We start from the raw sequence: 20,741 nt of genomic DNA on the forward strand, positions 1-20,741 counted from the left end.
ACCCAAAATGTGTCATTCCTTAACATTTAAAAATATGTTACATAAAAATGAGCAACTGTGATAATAAATAAAACTGGGGTGGGGGGTGTTGGTTATTTCATTATTCGGGGAGACACAGATACCTGCACACATCACGGTATCACACAATTTTTAAAAACCCGCTGCCACTTGTGTTGAAACAAAAGTCAACTGATAAGAAAATCCCCCTTCAAAATAATTTTAATTGTACTGTTAACTCTTCCTACATTTTTTTTTTAATTTCATAATGTCATAATCCAATCTGAGTTGGTCTTTTGGCGTTAGCAGACGTAGTTACTTGAGAGGAGTGAGATGATGTCAGGGGCGCAGAATTTATAAATGTCTCCTTGAAGAAAGTGTAAGTTGTATCAAGTTCAGCTTTCAATGGCAAAAACTCCGCAGCACCAATTGTGTCAGCAGGAAGAGCAGCTCTTGAAGGAATTGAGATATTTGAATGGTCTCGTGATCCTGCCTGCAATATGAAAAAATAATAATAATAAACATAGAATAAAAACTCTTAAACAGAGTCCAAAGCCATAAACAAAGAAGTACTGTTTATATAATCCAGAGATTTTCAACCTTTTTCATCTCATGGCACACATACTAGTTTCTAAAATTCTGTGGCACACCAAAATATATATTTTTTGCTGATTTGACCAAAAAAAAATAGGTATAATTTTTTGTCTTTAAATATATTTTTATTAATTTCAGAGAGGAAGGGAGAGGGAGTGAGAGATAGAAACATCATGATGAGAGAGAATCATTGATCAGCTGCCTCCTGCGTGCCCCACACTGAGGATCTAGCCCATAACCCGGGCCTGTGCTCTCACCAGGAATCGAACTGTGACCTCCTGGCTCATGAATTGACACTCAACCACTGAGCCACACCAGCTGGGCAGGTTTAACTTTGATTTATTCACACCAGACAGCTATTATTGTGTTGGTCATTTTTTCATTTGACACTCTAAGGCAGTGGTTCTCAACCTTTCTAATGCCATGACCTTTTAATACAGTTCCTCATGTTGTGGTGACCCCCAACCATAAAATTATTTTCGTTGCTACTTCATAACTGTAATTTTGCTACTGTTATGAATCATAATGTAAATATCTGTGTTTTCTGATGGTTTTAGGCGACCCTGCTAGCGGTTCTCGTGACCCACAGGTTGAGAACCGCTGCTGTAGAAAATAATTTTATGGTTGGGGGTCACCACAACATGAGGAACTGTATTAAAGGGTCGCGGCATTAGAAAGGTTGAGAACCACTGCTCTAAGGGAAAAGAGATCAGTGACTCTGACTAAATAGTCAGATATTGCATGTTTTAAAAATTCTTGCAGCACACTGGTTGAAAATCTGTCTAATACACAAATATGAAATTACTAGAGGCCCAATGCACGAAATTCGTGCAAGAGTAGGCTTTCCTTCCCCCGGCTGCCGGCACCGGCTTCCCTCTGGTACCTGGGACCCGGGCTTCCCTCCGGCCGCCAGCAGGCACCCGGGACCCAGGCTTCCTAAGGAATGACGTCCAGTCTAATTAGCATATTACTCTTTTATTATTATAGATTTTCCAATTTTGATTGCATCTTTAATTTGTTATATGTCATAAACACTAAAACTGTATAAAACTTTTATAGAGTTATTGAATCCCAGAGTGAATGCAATCAGGCACCTTTACCTCGGCTTCCATCCCCTGGCAGTTCACAGAAACCAATGTTCATAGTGTTTATTTCCTTGTCCCATATAATACACTCTATATAATATGGAAGATTGCACTGCTTAGAATATGAACTATAGATATTTACATTTTTAAATCCATCAGCCTGACTTATGTAATTGACAGACATAGCACAAAGGAAAAAAGTCAATCCTAGTGACTTCTTAAGAATAGCACACAGCCCTAGCCGGTTTGGCTCAGTGGATAGAGGGTTGGCCTGCAGACTGAAGGGTCCCAGGTTCAATTCCGGCCAAGGGCACATGCCCAGGTTGTGGGCTCAATCCCCAGTAGGGGGCGTGCAGGAGGCAGCCAATCAATGATTCTCTCTCATCATTGATGTTTCTATCTCTCTATCCCTCTCCCTTCCTCTCTGAAGTCAATAAAGAAATATATTTTTAAAAATAGCACACAAAATGCTAGTGAGATAAACTTTTTGCCTTCCCCTTTAATAATAATGCTACCATTCTGTTTTAATAAATACTGTTCTAGTATAAGCATTTGGAAATCGTGTATCAAAATATGGGATTGCAACAGGAAAACAATTTGTCTCTGATTTTAAAACATTACTGGTATCCAAAACTATTGGAAATCAAACTTAAGAAATCCACACACTCATGAAGTACTTGAAAACCGAATTAATATTTTGAGAAGCTATACATTTAAGCCTTAAGTAACATCAGTACTCAGCAGTTAATATTTAACTTGAACAGTCTTACCAGTAAAATGGATAGGATTGTTTTACAACATTTATAGAGAGTGGGAAAATAGTGATCAATTGTACGTCAGAATTTTCCATATTCTCAGCAAATAAATGTTGCCTAGATGAGGTTAGCCTAAAAACTCACTCTATCCTGCAGATTTTTTCAGATAAGAAACATCCCTTTTAGTAGATTCCCTTACAATTTTGATAACGACATAGTGTGAACTCTTCATGGCCCTGCTTTATTATGTCGTGTTATACAAAACCGTTTCTACCTGTGAAAACAAGAAGGAAGCTATGGCTGGCCTCAGGAAAGTATTAGAAATTCAACTGTTGTATGTGTTATCATTTTTGTGGATTTTTTTTTAAAAAACTACAACTGGAGAAAAATCAATGGCTGCATCTAACACATAGTTCAGCAGTTTTCTTTGATCTCTGTTCTTTTGATTTCTTGATACTCCACTGCAAGCCTACCGTTGACTGAGATCCTCTCTCTTTCCGCAGGAAGTAAAAAACACCATAAATGGCCACCTGGATGCTTCAGGAAGGAGAGGGGTGAGCTTATCCCCACGAAAGGACACACTCCCCATCGCCTTCACCCTCATTAGCAGCACTGATGAGGTTTTGCCCTCCCAACCTTAGCACAGGGCTGAGCAGAGCAGGTCAGGACCGGAACAGGGACACCTGGTTACGTCAGAGGCTGGATGGGTACCCTTTTGTGCCTTGACTGCCATACTGCCACAGGAACCACCCTTTCTGATGTTATTTTTTTAGCTGCGGGTCTGAACACGCATTATTGCCTGATGTTGCTGCTGTAAAGATGACAATGCGTTTACTAAGGTATTCTGCCACACGTGGGGGGTGGGGTCCGGGAGGGGATGCTGGCAGAGCCGCCGATGGTGCAGCCTGATTCTCTGCCTAATAAAACTTAGTTACAGCAGCAGGGTTCTCTATTATGATAAAAGAATATTGTCAGGCAAGGCTTCAGAAGTTTGTTGTTACATCTTTATACTTCAAGTGCGGGTCTAAGAAAATGATATATGAAAAGAGGCGTGTGCAGAAGCGGATGAAGGAAGGTCAGGTATTCTCCGAGGGCTTTTTCTTCTTGATGCCTCAGACTAGAGAAAGATAACTGTGCCAAACTGACCAATCACTCCTGTTTTGCAATGTTAAAGATATATTTATATATAATTTACTCCAATCTATATTCTGCACTTGAGGTTTCCTTTTTTGTTCTCATGACTCCACCAACCTACCACATTCCACTTTGGGAAGGTGGTCCTTTAGGGGAGGGCTCTAACTCTCCTTTCTCCTTAATATTCTATGGCTCTTGCTCTCTACAAAGGGTCCTTCTTTTGTCTTTTCTCATCTTACTTTTTAATATGTCTAGTTTCCACTATGTTGTCTGAAATCTTTTCATCTAATGTAATTTTTTTTTTTACTAAATAACCTTGAAATGGGGTGTTGAACATTCCTCTAATATTTCAAATTAGAGACTTACTTTTGCACACTATCATCTGACTTATGTCCAAAACATAAAAAAAACTAAAAAATATATTTCCTTAAAGATCCGCACCCCCAAAAGGTATGTCCTCCACCAAGTAAACAAATTTACTTTTGTGTAAATGGGAACAACATTTTTTTTTTGTTACTAGGGTCATTTGCTATACTCCAGTCTGATTTTAAGTTACTTAACAGCGTAAAAACAAGCCAGCAAAAATTCTGATGAAATTTATTTCAAAATGAGATGTTAAAAAACAAGTAAATATGAACTATTTCTCGTTACAAATAATATCCAGAACCACATCATAACACTTTTAATATAACACAGAGTAAAAAACAGTTAAATAACTTTTTATCAGAGACCAGTAAAAGTTAATATTCTCCACCTGATTTTATATTTTAAATCTGTAAAGTCTATGGTCATTTAAACTACTTTTTAAACTGCTGAGGTGTTCTGGTAGTCTCTCCTATAAATCTAAATTTAAGCAATTTTTCAAAAAGAAATTAGTTACCTGAAATAAAAGCTAGGTGTCATGTGAATCTTTATGGGAACGCTTTTATTTGCTCAATAAGCTGTAAATGATTCTATTTGAACTGTTATAGTCCATCAGCTAAATATATATTCACAATACAAAATGTGTCCACTAAATTTCTGCATTTTAAGAATTTTATGAAATATAGTAATTGAACATGTCCCAAAGCCATTTTTCAGGACTTTAATATCTTAGTTTTCTAAGACTGTTTTCCCAATAAAAAAAGTAAATAAAGCATTAGTCTAATAATAAGATAATCACTCAATAAATTATCTGTAAATCAAAGCAATTTGCAGACCAAGGCTTCTGAAACAATGACACTAAGCTATTTGTCTCCTGCATAGCATTTATGATCACGTTTCGTCTTCCAGAATCTAATATTATAAAAAGTGAGGGGTGATATGATGTAGTAAGCTGAAATAGTACTGCGTGGAGAATATGCTAGGCACATAGTATTGTGAAAAGATTAGACTGGAGATGAGAAGACTAGTTTTTCCTCCCACTTCTGTACAATCTAACTGGGTCATTCTGGGCAGGTCAATCAGTCCTTCTAGGTCTCCCTTCCCTAACTTATAAAGCAAGGAGCTAGACTATTTCCAACTCTGAAGTTCTACAGGTCCATCATCATTCCATGTGTGATGGCATATAGTGTAATGTTAACACCCAGCTTTTAAGGATGACATTAACTCAGAAGTCAGAGGTTCCCAAATATAATATTTAAGATTTTGATGAGCTATAGAGAGGCCATTCTCAAAGGGAAGAAATACATATTACACAAGGATCTAAAAAAAGCCAAATAGATAGCAAGATTAGCCACAGTTTAGATGATGCAGCTTCATTCAATTAAGTTCTGTATTACATTTTTTATTACTTCGACCTCCATGCTGATATCTTAAGCTCTGTAAATTATTGACTGGTTTTAAGTAGAGTGCGCAGCTCCACATACAACGATGAAGACGTCAAAGTGCCCACAAGAAAACCTTACAATGAGGCTCCCTCGCTATTTCTGCTCCAGCTCCTGATGTGTTCTTACCCTAGACTCCGTACTTGGCATCACAGTTGTCTTCTTCCATATATTCAAGATGGTTAACCAAATTATACCTGCTTATTTTCCAGTTCTGCCATGCTGGCATCATAGGGCACTGTAGTTCACACAAATAATCAGAGTTGGCAATAATCACAAATATATATATAGGGTGTACCAAAAATGTATACATACACTTTGAATAATTATAAAGGCAGTGTTTATTCAAATACATTTCATTTTCAAAATTGAGCTATCAGTTGTTCAAGTGTGTATGCATTTTGGGGACACCCTATATTTCCTTATGAGCATTAACATTTCTTTTTGTACTTATTTGTATGCATTTACATCTCCCCTATAAAACTATGGGCACCTAGTGTGATCGATTCTTGACTTTGTGTTTCTAGCACTTAGCAGAATATCGGGGACTCAGTAGGATTTCTAATTGATGAATGACTGAATGAACAAACCACTCATGTTATCTCTTCATGGTTTTGATCTTATATTACTAGTTGGTTATTTTGTGCATATACAATTATGTCCCAAATAACAGTAGCACAGTATAAAGGAAAGAATATGGACTTTGAAACTGAAGAGACCCTGGGTTCCCAACTTGATTATTCAGCATGTGTTCTCTCACAAGCTGCTTAACCTGTGTGAGCCTGCATCCTTATCTGTAAAGTAGGAGGACTAACCCCTCCGAGGGATGTTACAAAGGTTAAATGGAATAGTAGACACAGAAAATGCATAGCACACAGTAGCTCCTCTCCTTTGCCTCTCTTTATACTCGTCTCAGGTGATAACAAATGCCACATTTATAATCATAGCTAACCTGTATTGAGCATATGTCAGCCCTGGGCGAGGTGTAGCTTTATAAGGCTTTATAAGGCATTATCCCAATTCTAACAGCCAGGGAGCACGCATTCCTATTGCCCTCATTTTACAGTTGAAGAAACGGGGGCTCAGAAGAGTAGGAGAAACTGCTCCATTTGCACAGCTGGGTAAGTGGTAGGAATGAATGTGAGTCTTGATCCCTCTGACTTTCCTCCCCAGATGCTGGACCACCACTGTATCGTGGCTCCCAAAGGAGACACAGCCTCAGCTTATTCTACATCCAGAGAGTTTCATAAACGTACTTAGGGCTCAGCAAATCCCTGTGAAACTGAAAAATGAAAGTATATTGTACTAGAGGCTAAAAATCTATGTTTTTATTTTTGATAGCATATCTAACTATAGCCCAACATTTGAATATCCATGGCACTGGAATAAACGGCTCTTACAGCATTTACATAAAAGTTTTAGCCCTTTCACCAAAGGAGCTTATATGTGGTAATATTCAGAGGTAAAATTCAGCACTGAAGTTTTAAATTACAATAGAACATTTAAGCGTTAATTTTAAATTACTTTAAAGATGTCTCATGCCTGACAAGATAACAATTCCCATTTTCTTCTCTTGGATGTTTAGATTTCCTGACATGAGTGAGGTTGGGAAAAGAGTCAAAGAATTTCCTCAGATGGTTTTGTTCTTTCCTTTCCTGCTCTCCTTCCCAAGCCTGTGTCTTGGCAATTTTGATGCCCTCAATGGCACAGAGTGCCAGGAAAGCCAGAAAATGCCAAGAGGGCCGTTTTTCATCTGGGTCTTAGGAATATACATTCCCAAAACCCTCAGAGAGAATTTGAAATGTAAATATATCATGCACTCAACTATATAAAAAGGTACAAAAACTGAATTAATAAGAAGTATATTTTTAGTATATGCATGCAGGCTGTGGCAAAAGTAGGTTTCCAGCTGTTCATATGAAAAATAATACAATCCTATCTATTAAAGAGGGAATATGCTAATTGACCCTCACCTGGTCACAAAGATGATGGCCCCCAGGGCCAATAAGGAGGGAATGTGCTAATTGACTGCTCCACCCTCAAAGATGGTGGCGCCCACAGCCAATAAGGAGGGAATATGCTAATTGACTGCCCTGCCCTCAAAGATGGTGGCGCCCACAGCCACAAGATGGCAGCGCCCAGTCCCCTCAACCCCACCGGAGTGGCAGGCGCATGGCAAGGCCCGACCCACCCCCAGGAGGGCCCGGTCACTCCACATGCACGCCTGCCTCAGGAGTCCCCCAGTCCCCTGAGCCCCCCAGCCGCCCAGGGCCAGCCTGAGCCATAAGCAAGCCTTGGGTGGTGGCTGTCCAGCCACCCAGGGCTGCCTGAGGCTCGGGTAACCAGGGCCGGCCGAGGCTTGTGCTTCCGGCAGTGACAGCAGCAGAGGTGTGATGGGGCATTGCCTTCCCCTGATCGCCAGGTTGCCTCCCGCCCCTGAGGGCTCCGGACTGTGAGAGGGGAAAGGCCGGGCTGAGGAACCCTCCCCCCTCCAGTGCATCAATTTTCATGCACTGGCCTCTAGTAATTAATAAATATTAATATAAGAATAAACTCTGCTATGTACTCACAATTGTAAACCTACTTCTGCCCCATCTGATAAAAATCCATTGAAAAACTGAAGAAACAAGCTCATAGAACCATGTGCAACACATTTGATGGCCATAAAATGACTTTATTAGTTTACAAAAGGCTCATGTAAATCAAGAAAATGAGGAACCTAATTAGGAAACAGGCTAAGGATTATGTTTGCTTAGATTAGGTTCGGCTATAATAGAAAACTCAAAAGTCAGTGGCTTAAATAAGATAGAAATGTATTTCTCTCGGATATGGCTATATGAAGCTTCAGGGATCCAGGCTGCTTCTATTTCGAGTGTCACGGCCTAAAAGTATGTGGCTTCCACCTCAGGGTCCAGAACGGTTTCTCAAGTTCCATTACGTTTGCATTCTGACCAGAAGAATACAATAACCAACAAACACATGAAAAAATGCTGAACCTCATTCACAGAGCAAAGGAGGAGGCGCATCCTAAAATCATTATACTTGTGCTTAACATCCCATTGACCAGAACTTAGTCACAAGGCTGACTTAGCTTCGGGGGAGTCTGAGAAATGTAGCTTTATTTCCTTTTGTTTTATTCTGAGTGGCCCTGGTAATATTATGCTTCTGTTACTAACAAAGAGAAAACAGAGATCAGGAAACCACTGGCAGCCTCTGCCTCAGCTACAAATTGGCTATTTGGTGGGAGGGGGAGAGAAATATAATAACCACAAGCACATGAAAAAGTGCTAAACCACATTCATCCCGAAAGAAGTGCAGCACAAAGCATGAGACTGAAAGAGTACTTTTCACCTAAAAGATCCGCAAACACTTAGACGTCTGATGAACCCCACTGTTAAGAAGCAGGGAAAGGCCAGCTCAGACCAGGCAGGCAGGAATGAAAGCTGGCACAGCCGTCAGGAACACTAAATGCACATGTACCTGCCTGCTGGTCCAGCAATCCCACTGCTAGGCACTTCTATGGCTAAATTCACAGAAGTTCACCAGATGAGCATACCGATGTGTTTACTGAAGCATTTCTTTCACAGAAATTTATTTTTTAATGAAATTAAAGGGTCCATCAACAAAGTGCTATGTAAGTGAAGTATGACATGACAGAATACAACAATTTTTTTAAATTGAGGTATGTTAGCAGTGATACAGAAATATGTCCAAGTAAAAAAAGTGTGTGTATATAAAGTGAGAAAACTCATTTGTATTTAAAAATAAACATAAATACACATACATGCAACATACTATTTTTCTTACTGAAAAAGAAATCACAAGAAACTGTGAATTATCTTTAGGAAAAGGGCATAAACTAAAGCATGGGTTATGAGGAAAAAGCTTTGAAAGTTCAAGTTTTCTCTCCCCAGGGTTTGTTTTTTTCTTTAAAACTATTTGACTATAACAAAGGCTATGAACTGGCAGTTCACAAAATTAAAAGTACAGCTGATTAAAAATAAACGGAGCCTTGGCTCAGTAGCTCAATTGGTTAGAGCATCATCCCAATACGCCAAGGTTTTGGGTTTGGTCTCTGGTCAGGGCACATACAAGAATCAACTTATGAATGCATCAATAAGTGGAACAATAAATCAATGTTTCTCTCTCTCTTTACCTTCCTCTCTCTAAAATCAATCAATAAATAAAAGTTAAAAATAAATGAAAATACCTCCCCCCAATAATAAATGGAAAGTAAAATGAGATGTTTATTGCCAATTAAAATTGAATTTAAAAAATTATGATATAAATGTTAGTGAAGCAATTATTAAACAGGTTTTCAGAAATTGCTAGTGACTGTACAAATTGATAGAACCATTTGGTCTATAATTTGGCTAGTGGTCTTAAATGGTTAATAGCAATTACTCCACAATTCCATTTATGATTTGGTTGAATATGGAAATAATCCTATATTCAACAATAGAAGCATGGTTAAGTAAGCTGTAGCCATTTGATGGAATATTACATGGCTATAAAAGTTGTGGTTATAAAACTTTTGAATAATATGGACAAATGCTTAGGTCTGACAAGGGATCAGCGACCTTTTTCTGTAAAGGGTCAGATAGTAAATATTTTTTGCTTTGCAGGCCATACATTCTCCATTGCAACGACTAAAGTCTACTGTTATTACCCCCAAAGCAGCCACAGATAATATGTAAATAAATTAGTATGGTCATGTTCTAATACAACTGTACTTATGAACACTGAAATCTTAATTTCACATTATTCTCACATCATGAAATATTATTCTTTTCTCTACCATTTAAATATATTTTAAAAAAAACATGCTTAGCTCGCAGGCTATATAGTACAAACACAGGTGGCAAGAATATATGACTGAACTTTGCCCACCTCGAAGCTAGACTCTTAAGTAAAAAGGCAATACACAAAATTACATATGATACTTGTTTGGAGATATTGGAATTGGTGATTTTCCCCCTAAACTTCTGTATTTTCCAATTATCTATAATAACATGCTTTACTTTTATAACTAAAAACCCTTTATTTAAAAAAGACTGATTTTATATATACTGAAACCTATATTTTAGTATAGTTATGACTAAACTGTGTGGTCAAAATGAAAATGTAATTGGTTTGTTAAAGGCCTCAGAGGGTAGTCTTTAACCAAGCGTTTTGCAAGTTTTGAAAAGATTTTAATTTAGCTAACAACACGTTCATATTTCAACATTGTCAATTACCAAACTTACATCTACAATCTGACATTAAGTAAACATGTACACAAGTAAGTTTATGGAGTAACTTGTACCTCTACTCTGCACAAATGCAACTCCTTATGTAGAGTAGCCACTTACAACCTGTGTGCCTTCAATTTACTCCAAAGAGTACTTCCAGCTGCCAAATTACAACTTCTAAGGTCCAAATGTACACATGTCACTCTCTCTCTAGGAACTATTAGGTAAAAGTTTTCTGACCACTTTTTCATTACTGAAGAATTTCTTCTTAAAGTTATAAACCTTTTTAATTCAATGTCAAAAATTCAATAATAATCTGCAAGCTATAAACGTATACCTTTAAGTAGTATGTATTTCTCTGAGTGGAATAGCTGACCTACACTCAGGTAAACAGAGCAGAAGAAGGAAAGAACTACCCAAAATTTAAAGTTGTTTGAGTGAGATGACCTTCCTCAGTGTTACTAACATTGTAGTACCTGTTAGGCTTGTATCTCAACACAGTTGGGGGGGGGGGGGGGGGGGGCGGCGGGGAATCACATCTTAAAATGCAAAACCATTTTTTCTATACCCTTCTTTTCCACTGCTGTTTAAACCACATTTCCTCATTATTCCACAATATCACACCTAAAATTCCTACCCATTCTTTATTTCCCCCTGATCATCCAAGATGAAATGCTATATTCCCCCAGGGCTGCTGGGCCCTTGGACCTTTGTGGAGGGACGGGTCACCTTCAGTTGACAGAATGTGGCCTCTCTGTTTCTCAGTGAGAGAGGGGCAGCTCAGGTATATGTCAAATCATGTGATCTGGGGCTCACATCAATGAAATGCTTTTAAATCACAGCAAGTCCTTGGGAGAATGTCCCCAAACAAATCGCTTATCGGGCAATGACATTTCCTTTACCTGATAGGAATGTTATTTCTGTATCTAGCAGTCTCAAATCAAACCCATCTCTAGTGAGGACATCCTACAGAACTGTGAGAATAACATGGCAACCACAAATTTCCCAATTAATATACTCAAGGTTACATTTCAGGAATCTGTTCTTTAAACCAGCGATTTTCAACCAGTGTGCTGCAAGAATTTTTAAAACATACAATACCTGACTACTTAGTCAGGGCCACTAACCTCTTTTCCCTTAGATTGTCAAATAAAAAATGACAACAGCCAACACAACAATAGCCATCCAGTGTGAATTCCCTGTTTTGAATAATAAATATATAGGTCATATAGTAGAGTTGCATCTTCTTGTCATGTCACATAATTGGTTAATTCCTGGTATCAGAAATCCTTATGTACAAATAGAGGAACCTGATTTTTTAAAAAGTCACTTTGGAGTAAACAGGGTAGGTAATGACTATTAATTTTTTTGTAAGTCAATCATAATTATACCTATTTTTTTGCCAGATCGGCAAAAGATATATTTTTTGGTGTGCCGCAGAATTTTAGTAATTACTTTATATGTGCCATGAGATGAAAAAGGTTAAAAATCACTGCCTTACATGATCAATTCCATATGATAGATTTTTCCTGTGGCTGCATATGCATAAAGCATATCTAAACCCACATCCACCATTAGCATCCTAAATTAGCCCCATTCATTAATTCCTTCAATAGATGTCTATCACGTGCCTACAATGTGCCAGATACTGTCCCAAGTACTGGGATACAGCAGTGAATTACAGGCACACAAATTCTCTGCCCTCAGGGAGCTCACACTGCCCTCAGCTACCTGCATCCTGAGTCAGTTCTCCGTAAACTGTAATTTGCTGAAATCGGATGTAACCACAGAAGTTTTCACGTACAATGGCACTGTTCTGCAGATACAGACGAGGTCCCAGTGGTGAGTCCCATTTTCCTGATTCTCCCCTGACCTGTTCACGCAAGACCTCAAATGCCCTTGTACAGTCTCCGATAAGAGTTGCCGATTGGCTGCAATCCCTCCACCAGGTCCTGCCTCCAGTGTATTGAGGGCTTGCTGTGCCATAAGAGTAATGGCTCTCCACAGAATTTGCCATATTTACCCTTCCCTCCCTGTCACTCTGACTGGAACCCAGGGTCTCATGGTGTCTGTAATCAAATATTTCTTTCCACGTACACCTGTAGGTTGCCCTTTTCTAAGAGCCCAGAGGCCAGTCCCTAGGCCTGCATGGAGGGCAAGCACTAGGCCGTTCTCTCTGTTCCCCGTCTCCCCAACTGGGCACTAAACCGCCACCCAGTCCTTTGACAATCGCCAAGCCCTCGTTCAAATTAACTCCCTGAGAGTCTGCACGCCAGCCTTTCAAAAAGGCGTAGACTTCTGTAACATGCATTTCAGATTCAGGGTAGGCTATCCACAAGATAATGATTAAGTAGAGCTCTTTTCTTAATTTTTCATCAGTTATTTAAGTGTCTCTCCACTTTTGCTAGCCTAAACACACTTTTAATATTTGTAAACAAGCCATCCCTTCACATTTATATCTATTTCTTACTTCATCTGTTCTTTATTGCATTTTTTTTATTTGAGAATAAAACAGAAAAAGTATAGAACAGATGAAACGCCTATGTGTTAAGCATAGAAAATGAGTCAGCCTGTAGTCTATGAGACATGGGGCAGAATCCACATGTTTAGAATAATAGTCAGTTGGCACCCTGTGAGACAAGTTACTTATAGACAAGAAGAGACCGAACGATCCTATCATAACACAGAGATGTGCTTCCTCTAGGCTTTGTCATCCTTAAATGGGCTGCAGAACTGCGAATAAAACCTAAAGCTGTTCAGCAACCTAAGTGGCAAGCTATAGCCATCGGCCATGGCTATTTGTCCCAGATCTCCCCTGGGAGGCAAGTGTGGGTAAGTGGCCCCAGGAACCTGTGCCTCTTTATCAAATCTCCACTCTGGTCCTCATAACCTCAGAGTGTAGAAGGCTGATGCAGCCAAGAGACAGGCCATATGAACCCTGTATAACTAAGGAGCTGGGTAGGATGGCCCCCTGCTAGAGCATGTATCTTTGTCTGGTTTGTGAGACCTCTGGGTACCTGGCCTGGTCGTGTACTTGGAGGCTGCCATTGCATCCAGGTGATTTTCCCAAAACACCTTTGCTCCCTGGTACTAATAAAAAGCTGATCCAGAAGCATGCCCTGCTTTCTCCTCTCCCGCAGTCTCTTTTTTCACGCTGCTCTTTCTACTAGTATTTTAAAGGAGGCTTTCTTTGTCAGGTTTTTACAGTTTTTCAAGGCTCACCTCAGGCATCAACTCTTCCCCAAACTTTCCCTGCCATCTGTCACCTCACATTTGGATTAGATGCCTCTTTTCTCTGCGTTATCATAGCACCCCACACATATTTTTTATAATAGCACAATATCACAGCCTGCTGTTTGCTCAAACCTAGCCCCCAGTAATCATTTCATTTTAATTTCAAATTAAATTAAAACTTAAAATTCGGTTCCTAGGTTGCACCTGCCACCCTCCCAGCCTCCAGGGCCACGTGTGCATCACTACGGCAAGTTGTGCTGGCAGCCTGGCTCTCGGTTTCGTTCATTCTCACTTTGCCCGATTCCTCCTCTCTAGTGCGCCCGAGACTTCAGAGGGAACCGACTGTTCCTCTCTGTGTTCATCCTTCCTGACCTCCTGATGAGTGCCGTGGTGGCACTTCACCGGAGAAAAAGCAGGAGAGAAACTGGGACAAAAGACGAGGAGTGTCCCTTCTTCACCAGCGTCCCTTCTCAAGGAACCTACTCCCTTCAGCCAGAGGGAAGTACACTGCGTATGCTACTCCTTTAATTTTCAATTGTTATACCCTCTCGAGATAAAGATTCTGTTATAAACCAAACTTGGAGACAATCTAATTGTTTGGTGTAAACCTTCAGAGTTGCCGTTGAGTTGAATGTCTATCTGCCTGGGAAGAAAAGGGGGAAAGAGAGAATTTACATTCACTCTGCTGAACATTAGCATCTTTTGTTCGATCATTTGAATGCAGGACAGTTAGTGGGGAACAGCTCAGAGAACAGGAGCTGACACAGACAGTGTAAAATCTTTTAAGGTGCTTGGATGCAATGAGGGAGAAAGTGAGCCGGAACCGCATCTCGGCGTCCTCGCTGTGCTCCCGTCTGCGGGAACTTTGTGACAGGCCTCTGTCTCTCAGCTACACTCGACTGGCTTCGGCTGACACTCGGCTGTCAGACAGCAACCCTTTACCAGGCCCCTAACATGCTCCACAGCTTCACCCAATTAACTCGCTTTCACTTGACACGGCAGCAAAAAGCTTCATAATAGGTGGTCAAGGTGCATGGTATGTGCCTGCCCTCGAACTTCTCACACACGGCAAGATGTTTAACTACTTTCCTCCTTGCCTGAGTGCTCACAACTAGTGTGACTACGATTTAGTCATTCCCGATATTGGATTGGACAGGACTCTAGGAAATATTATATTATAGGGGTACATTAAGCTGTTCAATAAACAGACCTCTAGATGACCACGCTTAAATTTCAAGTCAGTTCTTTAGCCCTTCGGAGAGGCAGATTTGATTTTTAGACTACCGAAACTTACTATCAACCAGCAATCAATGGGTAGTTCGTTCTTCCACTCCATCTTTAACAGCAGTACCGTACAAAGGTGACGGGGAACAGGAAAAGAGCATTAAGGGCAGAAAGGTCTACGCACAATTCAAGAGTTTGGAATTCAGCCTTTGCTCACCCTTTTTTTTACAAACTTGTCAACAATTGTACTGTAAACTTTTGTCATGCTACTCAGCTTTCAGATGATTTACACTGTACTTGAAAATGTGTGGCTGAGAAATCAAATTTGTTATATTTATTTTGAAAATGATCTGAGTAACTTACACATTTTCTCTCATCTCCCAATATATTCAGACCTAAGCACATAATCAGTTTTCATTGATGTGCACTCTGAAAATCTGAAAATTATGGGAAAAAACAACCAACAATGTTACATAAACAAAAAAAGTAATATAATCTGTACCACCATTGGAAACCTACATTTGTAAAGCTCTATGACAAAGAGGCCACCAAAAACACTACTTTATGAAAGGATTCTTTGTTATTGGCATTTAAATGCAGATCCTTATAGCTATTGTTAATATAGAGTTACTTCAGGTCCAAGAATCCTATTGTAATCAAAGCTGAAAGTCTAATTATAAAATGGGACGCTCTGGCCGCCTTCATGTCTTTTGTAAAATTAAAGGAAATCTTTCTCTACTAAAAAAAAAAAAAAAAAAGCATGTTTGTTTTTTTGAACACCACTCACTTCTTACCAGAAACTCAGGCAGGGTAGATCTTGATTGAATTCCTGAGCAAATAGGAAGCCATCCTGCCTGCATTTTCTTTATTAAGTCCTGTCAATGTTTCCATCTATATCCATCTAGAATCTAATCCTTCTCCATCTCCACTCTTACTACCCTCACACAGATAATTCTCACTTGACTTCTTTAATACGACCATCACAATTATTACAAGTATTCATATATATATATATGTTTATCCTCTCAATAAACTGTCACATCCCTGAGAGAAAGTCCTCATCTCATCCTATTAAGGATTCAATAAAATGTAATGTTTAAGAGGATGTTGGGCTCTCACTGCCTAGGTTCAAACCTTGGACTCTTCACTTGACAGCTTCTTCATCTAACAGGAGGTAATCACCTACTTTAGGTAGGATAATGTGGATGAAATTAGTTAATATACATAATGTGGGTGAAATTAGTTAATATACATGAAATTAGTTAATATACAACACTGTGGCTGTCACATAGTAAGCACTCAATAAATACTGGTTTTTGTTATCATTCTTACTATCACATCCTTAGCCCATAGATCATTGTTCATAAACATCATTTCTGGTGAAGAACATAGCACATAAAAAGTACTCAATAAACACTTGTTAAAGCAGTAATTGGGGACTCTTGATTATTGCTTCATTTCAGATAATGTAAAGAATAAAAACTGTCCATGAAGAGTATGAGTGGTAAAATAAATAAAAGAAAGAGAAATTTTAAAAAAAGAGTATGAGTGGTGAATTTAAAACTTTGAGTTCTGATGATATAATTTTTATAGAACTAAATAAAAATTAAAAATACCTAATTTTTTTAAAATCAGTAAGAATTTGGGAAGTTTCTTAGACATTTATTTCTGAACAAATAACAGAACCAGCATAAAGACAAAAAATTATTTATTGTTCCATAGACATTTTTATTTACCCTCCTATTTTAAGGATTCCATAGCTTGTTTAATCTAATTTGAGGAAGATGTCATTATTTACAGAATTTTTAAGGAATGTGAGTAAGTGGTTTATTTGAAGGTTCTACTCGGATACCATTTTTAAATGTTTTTAATTCCTTTTTCTCTCCTAAAAATTGCTTTACATTTTTCTATCCCAAAGCTACTGAATATCTTAACCAGACTAGGAATTTGGATTGGTAAAATAGAGTACTTCCTGGGCTGAAATACACACAAAATGACAGGCCATGTTTTGTTAACATGTTGTATGTCCTGTAACTAAAGACAGATCAGAAAATAGATTTATTCTTTGCAATTAAAATAATTACTAGTATTTGGTATATAAACAAAAATTTGACAAACTTTCAAATTTAATTTCAGTTTATAGCTAGCTACCCTGAATAATGCCTTTTGTAAAACTAAACCCCACATGAAACTTACCAACGGTATTCGTTTCCTCGGGCTGCCGTAACAATTACCAGAGACCGGTGGCTGAAAACAGTTTACTTCCTAAAGGTCTAGAGGGGAGAAGTCTGGAACCAAGGCGTCAGCAGGGCGATGCTTCCTGCCGAGACTGGGAAAGAACCCTTCCTGCTTCTTCTAGCTTCTGGTGGTGGCTGGCCTGCCTGGGTTTGCAGCTGCATCACCTCTGTCTTCACGTGGCCATCTTCCCTCTCGGTCTCTTATATCTGTGTGTGTCTCCTAGTGAGGCTAGCGGCCCACCCTAAGCCAATATGAACTCATCTTAATTTAACTGATTAAATCTCCAAAGACACTACACTTCCAAATAAGGTCACATTCTGGGGATCTAGGCAAACATTAATTTTCCAGAGCATTCTATTCAACTTACCATACCAACTATTAATAACATAAAAAGGAAGGAGTTAGGGTTATTATTCTTATAATGTTGGGCTCTGGGCACCTATATAGTTCTACTTCCAACTGTTTTAAATAATAGCTTAAATTATAGTCCAACAAAACCTTGTGGACTTCCTAAGCCCAATTAACTTTTATTTATTTTTAAATTTTTTTCTTTATTGATTAAGGTATTACATATGTGTCCTTATCCCCCCATTGCCCCCAATCCCCCCTTCATGCCCTCACCCTCCCCTGTCTGTGTCCATTGGTTAGGCTTATATGCATGCATACAAGTCCTTTGATTGATCTCTCCCCCTTACCCCCACCCTCCCCTACCTTCCCTCTGAGGTTTGACGGTCTGATAGATGCTTCTCTGTCTCTGGATCTGTTTTTGTTCATCAGTTTATGTTGTTCATTATATTCCATAAATGAGTGAGATCATGTGATATTTATCTTTCTCTGACTGGCTTATTTCACTTAGCATAATGCTCTCCAGTTCCATCCATGCTGTTGCAAATGGTAAGAATTCCTTCTTTTTTACCACAGCATAGTATTTCATTGCATAGATGTACCACAGTTTTTTAATCCACTCATCTGCTGATGGGCACTTAGGCTGTTTCCAATTCTTAGCTAGGGCAAATTATGCCGCTATGAACATAGGGGTGAATATATCCTTTCTGATTGGTTTTCCTAGTTTTTTGGGATATATTCCTAGAAGTGGGATCACTGGGTCAGATGGGAGTTCCATTTTTAGTTTTTTGAGGAAATTCCATACTGTTCTCCACAGTGGCTAACTTAACTTTTAAAGATCATTGTTCATAAACATCATTTCTGGTAAAACTCATATTTAGTCTTCAAATGTTACTAAGCAAATGGAGCAAATATTTTATGAGGCCTAGTTATATCTTATTTTTTTTTTTTTAATGAATCTTTATTGTTCAGATTACAATTGTTTCTCCTTTTTCCCCACATATCTCCCCACCACCCAGTTCCCACCCCCCTCTGCCCTTATCTCCCCCCCTCCCCCCCACTGTCCTTATCCATAGGTGTATGATTTTTGTCCAGTCTCTTCCCATACTCCCCACACAGACACCCCTTTTCCCCTGAGAATTATCAATCCACTCCCATTCTAGGCCTCTGATTCTATTAAGTTCACCAGTTTATTCTGTTCCTCAGATTTTTAATTCACTTGACTTTTAGATTCACTTGTTGATAGATATGTATTTGTTGTTCATAATTTTTATCTTTCTTCTTCTTTTTCCTCTTTTTAAAGAATACCTTTCAGCATTTCATATAATGCTGGTTTGGTGGTGATGAACTCCTTTAGCTTTTTCTTATCTGTGAAGCTCTTTATCTGCCCTTCAATTCTGAATGATAACTTTGCTGGGTAGAGTAGTCTTGGTTGTAGGTTCCTGCTATTCATCACTTTGAATATTTCTTGCCACTCCCGTCTGGCCTGCATGGTTTCTGTTGAGAAATTAGCTGATAATCGTATGGGAGCTCCCTTGTAGGTAACTAACTGTTTTTCTCTTGCTGCTTGTAAGATTCTCTCTTTGTCTTTTGCTCTTGGCATTTTAATTATGATGTGTCTTGGTGTGGTCCTCTTTGGATTCCTTTTGTTTGGGGTTCTGTGCGCTTCCTGGACTTGTAAGTCTATTTCTTTCATCAGGTGGGGGAAGTTTTCGTTCATTATTTCTTCAAATAGGTTTTCAGCATCTTGCTCTCTCTCTTCTTCTGGTACCCCCATAATTCTGATGTTGGTTCGCTTGAAGTTGTCCCAGAGGCTTCTTACACTATCTTCAACTTTCTGAATTCTCTTCTCTTCATGCTTCTCTGGAGGAGTGTCCTTGGCCTCTTTGTATTCCAAATCTTTGAGTTGATTCTTGCAATCCTCTAGTCTGCTTTTGGGTCTCTGTATAATATTTTTTATCTCAGTCAGTGTATGTTTAATTTCTAGTTGGTCCTCATGGAATTTATCGGCCTTTTCCATGAAATTCTTGAAAAACCTTATAACCGTGGTTTTGAACTCTATGTCCAGTCGCTTGTTCTCCTCCATTTCTTTGGTTTGGGATCTGTTTCCTTGCCTTCCCATTTTCGCTGCTTCCCTGAGTTGGTAGGGTAGCTTTTTGTACTAGGTGTCCTATTGGTTCAACGGGTCAGCCTCCCAGTTACTTGAGGTGGACACTCTTGGTGTACCCTTGTGTACTGTGTGTCCCCCAGCAGGAGCTACAGCAAGGGCTAGTTTTCTCCTCCTTTGCTTGGGCGGATTTGGAGCAGTCTGACTAGAGCTACAGTTAATTTGGTTGAGCTGTCACAGAACAGGCCATTTATATGCAAAAGCCGCTGTGTGGAGCCTGGGCGGGTTTGTAGAATGTGTGGGGCGGGGCCTCAGGGCTGGGCGGGGTCTCAGGGCGTCACTAGGCTGGGGCGTGGCCAACGGCGATGGCTGCCGTCAGCCCTCTCTGCCTTTCCACGTTTCCAAGTCCCTGCGCCCCGCGCTCCAGCGCAGTAAACAATGATTGCTGGGCGCACCACTGCAAAAAAGTCACTCTCACTTTCCGACCCGATGGCCGAGAGTCCAGTTTCTCCCCGTAGGTGTCTGGGTCCCCCGAGTGTCCCCAGAAACTGGATTTCAGAGTGATCGGGAGCTTGTCTCCCTGCGGGTTGAAGAAAAGCCGCGCACCCAACCGCCCGCCGCCGGCCCGATTTGCGTGCCTCCGTACCTCAGCTTTTCAGCGATTGTGCTCCTTTCTCTTCTTAGCTGTATATCTTCCACTCAGCCAGCTTTCCCGTGGTTCTGGGTGGTAGATGTTTTGTCTTTTAGTTGTATTTTTGAAATTGTTGTGTGAGGCAGCAGATTAGTTGTTTAACTATGCCGCCATCTTGGTTCCTCCCCTAGTTATATCTTAAAGTGAACTAACTTTTTTCCCTTCATTTCCAATTGCCAAATATTTTACTTTCATTACAAACCAAGTATGTTCTGAAAGCAATAGGGTGTTTTTAACATGTATTAAATGACGCCATGATAAAGAAGTTGTTATCCAAAAAATTCACAGACACTCTATGAAA

General features: G+C 39.5%; 1 protein-coding gene across 1 annotated transcript in view; it reads right to left on the reverse strand.

Annotated features, from left to right (window-relative positions):
* Window positions 1–201: 201 nt before the first annotated feature.
* The window catches only part of CCDC171 (coiled-coil domain containing 171), a 245,552-nt gene continuing 225,012 nt past the window's right edge, over window positions 202–20,741 (reverse strand). Inside the window, exon 25 of the mRNA XM_054727636.1 lies at window positions 202–490. Coding sequence (XP_054583611.1) covers window positions 269–490 — 222 coding nt within the window. The 3' untranslated portion in view covers window positions 202–268. The remainder of the gene's footprint in view (window positions 491–20,741) is intronic.

This window comes from Eptesicus fuscus, chromosome 15, assembly GCF_027574615.1.
Source record: "Eptesicus fuscus isolate TK198812 chromosome 15, DD_ASM_mEF_20220401, whole genome shotgun sequence".
Classification (NCBI taxonomy): domain Eukaryota; kingdom Metazoa; phylum Chordata; class Mammalia; order Chiroptera; family Vespertilionidae; genus Eptesicus; species Eptesicus fuscus.